The 9809-nt window shown below is 38.0% G+C and overlaps 1 protein-coding gene across 1 annotated transcript in view; it reads right to left on the reverse strand.

The window, feature by feature from the left end:
- Positions 1-7521, reverse strand: part of LOC107703000 (major facilitator superfamily domain-containing protein 1-like) — a 9969-nt gene extending 2448 nt beyond the window's left edge. Inside the window, exons 1-10 of the mRNA XM_016505487.1 lie at positions 7356-7521; positions 7047-7099; positions 5592-5704; positions 5305-5347; positions 2985-3052; positions 2803-2911; positions 1290-1392; positions 588-686; positions 375-486; positions 173-229 (exon numbers count right to left, since the gene is read on the reverse strand). Of these exons, the coding sequence (XP_016360973.1) occupies positions 173-229; positions 375-486; positions 588-686; positions 1290-1392; positions 2803-2911; positions 2985-3052; positions 5305-5347; positions 5592-5704; positions 7047-7099; positions 7356-7500 (902 nt within the window). The 5' untranslated portion in view covers positions 7501-7521. The remainder of the gene's footprint in view (positions 1-172; positions 230-374; positions 487-587; positions 687-1289; positions 1393-2802; positions 2912-2984; positions 3053-5304; positions 5348-5591; positions 5705-7046; positions 7100-7355) is intronic.
- Positions 7522-9809: the final 2288 nt, after the last annotated feature.

The following is a 9809-nucleotide window of genomic DNA, read 5'->3' on the forward strand; positions in this document are numbered from 1 at the left end:
GTGTGTGTGTGTGTGTGTGTGTGTGTGTGTGTGTGTGTCTGTGTCTGTGTGTGCGTGTGTGAGTGAGAGTGTGTGTGTCTGTGTGTGTGTGAGTGTATGAGTGTGTGTGTATGTATGAGTGTGGGTGTGTGTGTGAGTGTGAGAGAGAGAGAGAGAGAGAGAGTGTGTGTACCTGTTGATGGCTCTGGCCTGGACAGTAGTGAAGGCGAACTTCTCGATGAAGAAAACTCTGTGTGTGGAGAAACGCAAACATGATTTAAACTCATCCATCATCATCTCACACGCACACTCCTTCACATTAAGTGCACATTCATATGATCTCCATTTTAAAGTCTTTACAGTTGATTTTCGATATGAACAGGAAAGAAACTCACTGGCCCAGTCCAATAAATGGGAAGATGGCCACATAATAGGCCACACAGATGATGAAGATGAGCCAGAGAGAGAAGGGAAAGTCCTTGACATCCGTCAGCTTGATGACTTCCCCTACATGACACACACACACACACACACACACTTCTGTAAAACAGTGTCTGACGGGACAGATGGCAGCCAGACTCATGAACGTCTGCTCTGGATCATCTCACCGGTTTTGCCCTGCTCCTTGTGGAGGATCTTCTCTGCTCTTCTGTCCAGAAAGCCCAGAATCAGAGCACATGTGAGGGAGAACAGACACGTGGACGCCGCTGAGAAACACCACACAGCGTTAACTCAGACCAAACACATCACAAATTACATGACATCCAAATGTGCGTTGGCATGTTAGACACGGACTGTATGATAAGTAGCTCTGTCACAGCATGATTCAGATGATAAATAAAACCCAGGCCTCAGCACGCAGGCCTCCACCGGGGTTAAAAACAGGCTTATCTGACATTAAAGCTGAAATATGAGCTGATACACCAGAGAGGAAAAGAAACATTCAGTGATTTAGTTCACAAAAGACTCAGAAAGACGGAACAAGGCAAACAAAAGCAGAAGTGAAACACGAGCCGTCGAGAAGCACATCTCATTTCACAACAACATACTGAGACGACCGACTGCATGGCAGAAATAAAACCGTGTGTGCAGACTAAGCACTGCATGAAGATTACCCATCAGTTCACAGACACGGAACTCACAAACAACAACTTCTAGCTTGCAAGTAACTAGAGAACTGTGCGTTCAATGCATAAAGCCTTCAAGATATTTCTAGTTTTTTTTTTTTTTTGGATCTGGCTGATTTCCAGGGTTAGGAATCCCCATTTGGAAATCCTCTGATATTTGCGAGGGTTCGTAAGGGCTCTCACCGATCATGAGTGTTATCCCGAGCGTGGTGTGTCCCACTGAGCCCAGCATCGCCTCGATGCGGCTGTAAACCCAACCGATGACGTTCATGTTGACCGTGCTGCCCTGAACACACAGAGAGCCTCACATTCACAGCAAATCAACATGTGCACTAATTATTGCTATTTGCCACAAACATACACTACTGTTCAAAAGTGTGGGCTCAGTAAGATTAATACTTTTATTCAGCGAGGATGCAATAAATTGATCGAAAGTGACAGTAAAGACATGTATAATGTTACAAAAGATTTCTATTTCAAATAAATTCTGCTCTTTTGAACTTTCTATTCATCAAAGAATCAACTTTTAACTGTTTTCTGTCTTCAACATTGATAATAATCAGACATGTTTCTTGAGCAATATATTAAAATGATTTCTGAAGGATCATGTGACACTGAAGACGGGAGTAATGATGCTGAAAATTCAGCTTTGATCACAGAAATAGATTACATTTTACAATATATTCACATAGAAAACAGCTGTTTTAAATTGTAATAATATTTCAGTGTTTTTACTTTATCAGGGTTCGTACAGAAACTGCAAAATGCAATTCCAGGACTTACATGGACTTTTCAAGCAATACTTTTTGGTTTTCAAGGACTAAAATCAGAGATCACAATATCGTTATTATCTTTCAAATTCTAATAAATAAACTAATAAAACTAAATGGTACAAATAACATGCAAAGCATGCAATGACTGTGGCAACTTTAACATTTGAAAGGATACTATGGCAAAGATGTTGCTTTCCTTATTCAAAGTGATTTTTTTTCATGAATATATGATTAAAAGCTTCATCGTACACTTGTAAAGTCATGAGCTATATCATGTTCATGGACACTAGGGGTGTGACAATACACTTAGCTCACGAGATGAGGCAAAATACAGATACTTGGTTCACTAGACCGAGACTATATTTTAATATTATTTTAAGAAATTTTCAATGCCAAAATATTTGTCTTTTAATTAGACAACGCTGAGCTCCACAAAACAACGTAGTTGTGTTTTGAAATATTTTAACTAATCTAGAGCCGTAACTAACAATTATTTTGGTAATCAAGTAATCTACTGATTATCTTGACAAGTGAGTAATCTGATGTTTTTTAGTGATAAAAATAGACCTAAGTGAAAAACAGGCTTTAGTATGACTACATATATATATATATACAGTATAACGAACAATGAGGCAATAATAATTGGTTCAAATAAAGTATCAAAACCAAGTAGTCATATGGCTTTAATTGAACAACACTGTTAAAATACATAAAGTAATGTGCCTATACATAATATGAACATAACTGACTTATGTACATTAAGTATTATAACAAATACCTGCAGAGGGCGCCAATGGCCCGGAGATGATTCAGTTTACAGCGTGATTCAAAGACGTTTAAATCATTTTAATATTTGGTCACATTGCTCACACAGACACAGACACAGACACAGACACAACACACACACACAGTTGATCTCTTACCACTCTGGCCATGCTGAGCTGTAGGCCGAACACCAGATTGAGTTCTTTTCCTTTGAACCAGTTCACCGCATACGTGTTCTGAGCCACAGCCAGCGACTCTCCGCCAATACTGAACAGATCACTCGTGTTCACACACAGCCAAAGAAACATGAAATGCATTTTAATCAGTAGACGCTGCTCACCCAAACACAAAACGGCCCAGATTCATCAGCCAGAAGTGATTGGCCAGAGCTCCAGCAGCAAATATGATCTGCAAAACAAGTCATGATCATGATGATTATGTAGGGCCTCTGCAAACAGACACAAATGAACGATTGAATCTCCGCATTCCACCGAAAAAACTAAAGATTCTCCTCCCCAGCTATCTGCGGTCGTAAAGAAGATCAATGATCAACAGGGTACCAAATTGTCTGTACCTGCTTCCGGTCAAGGCATGGTCTTTATCCCTTAGGGGGATCGGAACTGCTTAAGCCCTAACTCAATCACCAGGAGAGAAGAAAATTCCCTCTGTCTGAAGACCCTTCGAGGACCAGATGTGCAGTGTAACGTTGACCGGCTTCAGCATAAATAAACCATCTAATAAACAACAGAACAAAGAACATGGTAGCTCCATGTCCGAGTGAGAAGAATGGCAGATCTACACCCGTGACATGGTCATGACCTCGGGACATCTCCCGTTTCTCCCTGCATTCCAAAAGGGACGCACCCTTTTCTCTCTTCGGTCAGACAAAGGGACATAAAACTTACAACAGACAATTTCAAAAGACAATCATTTAAGTATAAAAGGGCAACCTATATTCACAAATAATATGTTGTATGCATTATATATGCTTGAGGTGTTAAAATGTAACCTTGCAACTTTAATCAATGTGTTTAACCCCTTTTAGCAGATAAAGCTATTGATATGTTAAGTTTAGTGTTGAATGAAAGCTTGCTTTACTCGCCGAACATTGGCGTGAATGAAAAATTGGTATCCGGCATCATTTTCTGGTGATAATATTGTTTATAAGAAGTTATTAAAACTTGCAGAAATACTCCCCACGGGAAACATGTGACCCATGCCTAATCAGGGAACAGTGCGGGGCGTAGCTAAGCCTTGCAAGTAATGTCTGATTGGAACAACGATCTGGGGACCGGACTTATGCAGCGGATCAAAACTCAATGCAAAACGGATTCAACCGCTTTTTCGCCTTTCGCCTCTTCGCCTTTGTGTTAAGCGCGCTCCAACTTGCGCTCACAAGCGGCACCATCAAACGATCGGTCTAATCCGGAGCTCCGGGACTCCCTCGGGCAACGAGGAAAACCCCTCCGCTTCTCAGCGGTCACAAACGAACAGTACCGAACAAGGTCTTCTATCTGTTGAAATCGGTGCTAAACTAATTAAGCAATAAACGTAAGATAAATCTCTGCTTTGTGATTCTCTCAGGTTGAATTTTAAGAACTCGTGAAAAACGAGTGTTAGAACTTTGGGAACTTCATGCAAACTCCGTTAACTCTCATTCTTCAGAACTGTATGTGTGTGTGTGTGTGTGTGTGTGTGTGTGTGTGTGTATGTGCTTGAAGAAATCAACATCGAATCTTTAAGAATCGATTCCTCTCAAAACCTGAGCTAAAATAATAATAATTAATTTCATTATAAAAATAAATGAGTTAATTTCTTACAATTAGTATCACCACTGGAGGGAAGCTTGTTTCCAACACAGAATAAAACACAAGGAATTATCAGTTTACATATTGCAATTCTATTTTTTCCCCAACATGAAAAAAAAATAATACAGGTAATCATACATTCTTCTTAGAATTCTGAGTTTCTGTCTCACAATTTATGTTTGTTTGCTTGCTTGTTTCCAAGGAAACTGCAATTTTTTACCTCTCAATTCTGACTTCTTTACTTGCAATTCTGATTTTTTTCCTCTATATCACACAATTTTGACTTTTTTTCCCTTGTATTAGCTGTATCTTGTTTTTTTTTTTTTTTCAAGTTTATATCTTGCAATTGCACACTGTAAATAATACAATAATTGCGAGTTTACATCACACAATTCTGACACTTTTTTAATGGAATTCTGAGTTTACATCTTGAAATTCTGTTTTGTTGTTTGTTGTTTTTGTTTCCACCATGCAATAAAATAATAATTAAGGTGATTGTGATTTTATTTGATCTCGCAATTCTGACTTTTATCCTTTTTTACATCTTGCTGTTCCCTTTTTTCTGCCGATAAATTAAAATAAAATTAAGTCATGATCTATTTATTGTGAGTTCACATAATACATTTTTTTTTTCTGAATTTGAAATTTATATCACACAATTCTGACTTTTTTTCTCATAATTGCTAGTTTATATCTCATTTATAAAATAAGGAACTGCGACTGTCACAATTCTGAAAAAAAGTGAGAATTACAACAAAAAAGTTGCAATTACCTTTTTTTTTAATTATCATCCTGTGGTGGAAACAAGCTTCCATAGCACTGATTATGACACTGCTGTGTGTAATAACCTACCTGCCCTATTAACACAAACGATGCGAAGATGATCGTCCCCAGTCTGGAAAGAACAAAAGACCGTGTTATGACCATCAGCTCAGTGAACACACTTTACTAAAGCAAGCATGTGCTGTAAAAGAGTCAGCGCATTATACTGTTACAGTCCAGACATGAACAAACATCTTGCACTATTCACTGCATCGATCAGTTTGGAAAACAGTAGTGCAGTCACTTACTGTATATATGAACCTGTTCTTCATGTCTTTGCTCAAATGTGATTTAAATGTGTGTTGAACTGGACCCACCTGATGCCAAAGACCCGGTCCAACAGAAAGCCTCCCAGGAAGCACAGCACGACATTAGGCCATGAGTACCAGGCATACAGCTGCATGAAGGAGGCCGTGTTCAGACTCATGTCCTGAGACACACAGATCAAACATATCCAGATCAGCTCATGACCGCAGGAAATCAATTACATTTAAACACACGCCATATGTCTCCCTGCAGCACAAAAGCAGTGTTAAGTCGCTGGGGTATGTTTGTAGCAATAGCCAACAATACATTGTATGGCTCAAAATTATCCATTTTTCTTTTATTCCAAAAATCATTAGGATATTAAGTAAAGATCATGTTCCATGAAGATATTTTGTACATTTCCTACCGTAAATATATCAAAACTTCATTTTTGATTAGTAATATGCATTGCTAAGAACTTCATTTGGACAACTTTAAAGATGATTTTCTCAATATTTAGATTTTTTGCACCCTCAGATTCCAGATTTTCAAATAGTTGTATCTCAGCCAAATATTGTCCTCTCCTAACAAACCATACATCAATGGAAAGCATGTCAAGAACTATATATATATGAACCTGCCTATCTCTACTCGATCAGTCCTTAGCCATTATAAAAATAAAAAACATTTGCAAGCACCTGACCACTTAATGCTAGCACTTACCTATTCTATTCGTTTTGGTCTAATTTATTAATTTATTAAAAAAGAAAAAAAGAAAAAAAACTTGCAATGTATACTGTTTTAGACTATAACTGAGATGGATGGATGGATGGATGGATGGATAGATAGATAGATAGATATATAGATAGATGGATAGACGGATAGACGGATAGATATATGGATGGATGGATGGAACGGATAGACAGATAGACAGATAGATAGATAGATATATAGATGGATGGACGGATGGACGGATGGACAGATGGATAGATGGATGGACGGATAGACATATAGACGGATAGACGGATAGACAGATAGACAGATAGACATATAGACGGATAGACGGATAGACAGATAGACAGATAGACATATAGACGGATAGACGGATAGACAGATAGACGGATATATGGATATATGGATGGACGGACGGACGGACGGACGGATAGACAGATAGACAGATAGACAGATATATAGATATATGGATGGACGGACGGACGGACGGACGGACGGACGGACGGACGGACGGACGGACGGACAGATAGATAGATAGATAGATAGATAGATAGATGGATAGACGGATAGACAGATAGATAGATAGCTAGATAGATAGATGGATAGATGGACAGATGGACGGACGGACGGACGGACGGACGGATGGATGGATGGATAGATAGATAGATGATAGACAGACAGACAGATAGATAGATAGATGATAGAGATGGACGGACGGACGGACGGACGGACGGATGGATGGATGGATAGATAGATAGATAGATAGATAGATAGATAGATAGATAGACACACACCTGTATGACTTGAGTCTGAAGAGCTGCGGGGTTGTCATAACAAAAGTAGCTGCCTAAAATAAAACCAAACAAAACAAAATGAGCAGAAAAAAAAACAGCAAGAGCACAATGGTAAATTAAGACGGGAAGTTTCACTTTCACTGAAATCTGACACCACTGAGCCTAAACTCACAGAACACTCCTTTTGATGTGAATATAACGCTATATGAATGTTTTTCACATTTCTAAAAAATGCTAGACTCTATCGCGTGAATATAAGGCTATACTGCATGATCGAGCTGGTCTCGTGACTCATGAGGAAGACGGTACCGAAGCCCAGGAAGCACATGAAGAACAGAACCAGGATCCGGTGCAGCAGGTGAGTCGGGTCACACAGCGGGCTCAGGTGCCGCGACACCCCTTCATCCTCCTCATCTTCATCCAGCAGACCCTCATACTCCTCTCGCTCCGCCATGCTCACGGCTCGCGGTCATGTGACAGCGCTGCGGCGAGTCACGTGATCAGGAGGAAGAAAACAGTCAAATAAGTCTAAAAAAACAAAGACAATTTTGTGAGAAAAATAAAAGGAAAGAAATACACTACAGGGTACAGGAAATAGCTTGCAATCAATTTTAAAACTTACTACAAAAACAAGGTTTGAGAGTTTTGGATTGAATGAATATTTAGGATGACAACATCTAAACTGAACAAATACATTTACATCATAAATTACTTTAAACTAGAATACTGCTTACATTGTTAAATGAAGAACTAGGGAATGGATCGTGTATTCTGTTTGTAATTTAGAAGAACCGTCCGAACGAAGTGAATCACTAGAATGAATCAAACTACAGAGAATACCGTTAGGACGAACCGATTCACTAGAACGAATCGAATCTTTCAAAGCTAAATACGGGGGAAAAGAAATAATGTTCTTTTTAGCAACATCATATGACCCCTTTAATATCAGCAACTGTTAAGCTTCATCGCTAAGCGCTGAAAAAAAGTAGTATCAGTGTATCAGCTTTAATGCACTCATAAAAATAACCAAAGCAGTCAAATGGCAAGCGTTTCAAAGAAGACATAATTATTCAAAGTGTATAACTTACAATGTGCAAAGGAGTCTGTTTGGATGCAGTAAAACAACACGTCTGGATCACTGGCCATAACTCTGAATAATTTCTTATTCTGGCCATAAATCAGGAAAGTCATGCATGTTTAGAATTGATCAAATAGTTGTAATCTGGCTCAAATGAAGACAGGAATCGTGTGTTTGTGGTACCCGTGTTTTTCTGTTGATTAAGGAATAATGCAAGACTTCTTCACCTTACAAATGGTTGTCAAAAGCAAATACATCATATTGTATAGGCTACCATATATCATATAATCGAGTGCTCAAGCAAAACAAGACGCTCTATAGAATTCAGCAGATGTAATACTCAAGCAAAAATGCAGGTACTAAGTAAAAGTAAAAAAAAGTGCAGCTTTAAATTGTACTTAAGTGCTAAAAATGTAAAAAAAAAAACATAAAAATGACTGGTGATTCTTGTTTACATTTTTTAAATCATCTTGCCAATGCAAAGTGAATTAAACTGCATAAACTGTTTTGTCAGACAGATATACAAAGGTTTGGTTAAAGAGGGAATACTAAACAATGCAGAGGGTAAGATGTCAAAAACATCCAGCTAGTGCAACAACTATTAAAGTGGAACACAAAAATGCATTATTAGTTTAATAAAATAATAAATAAAATAATTCAAATCTATTTTTTATTATTAGTTATTATGGTGGAACACAAAAAGCACATCTTTAAAGGGATAGAAACAAAATTCTGTCATCATTTTCGCTCCCTGATGTTGTTTCTTTCTTCTGTTGAACACATTGGAGACATTTTGAAGGATGTTGGTAACCAACAGTTGCTGGACCCCAATGGACTTTCATAGTATTTATTTGTTTGTTTGTTCATTCATTCATTCCATTCTATTTAAGTCAATGAAAGAGCCATTTAGTGGTTTTGTCCCATGAGAAGTCCATCACTACCAGCTTACACATGGGTGAATTGGTTAGGACATATCTAGAAAATATGAGACTGAATTTATAGATGTATCATGAAGTAGTATTCCCTCAAAATCTGCTAAAATGCATTCAGATTTTCAATACACTCCATTCTGTGTGATTTATAAGCGTTTTGAAAAGTGGGGACATGGGGTAATGTCCTGAAAAGTCACCTTCTCCTTGTAATACCCAAATATGTCTACAAAAACAAAGACAATTTTGTGAGAAAAATAAAAGGAAAGAAATACACTACAGGGTACAGGAAATAGCTTGCAATGAATTTTAAAACTTACTACAAAAACAAGGTTTGAGAGTTTTGGATTGAATGAATATTTAGGATGACAACATCTAAACTGAACAAATACATTTACATCATAAATTACTTTAAACTAGAATACTGCTTACATTGTTAAATGAAGAACTAGGGAATGGATCGTGTATTCTGTTTGTAATTTAGAAGAACCGTCCGAACGAAGTGATTCACTAGAATGAATCAAACTACAGAGAATACCGTTAGGACGAACCGATTCACTAGAACGAATCGAATCTTTCAAAGCTAAATACGGGGGAAAAGAGGAGTTTTTAAGACGAACCGATTTGATTTAGGATTTAGCAGCGCTGTACGAGAGAGAGTCGACTGTGTGGTTGGTTGATTTGCTCCGCTGGTTCTGCTGTAAGGTAATACAAATAAAGAGATATTAAAGGGGTCATATGATGCGATTTCAATTG

Source organism: Sinocyclocheilus anshuiensis, unplaced genomic scaffold (genome assembly GCF_001515605.1).
Source record: "Sinocyclocheilus anshuiensis isolate Anshui unplaced genomic scaffold, SAMN03320099.WGS_v1.1 scaffold482, whole genome shotgun sequence".
NCBI classification, from domain to species: domain Eukaryota; kingdom Metazoa; phylum Chordata; class Actinopteri; order Cypriniformes; family Cyprinidae; genus Sinocyclocheilus; species Sinocyclocheilus anshuiensis.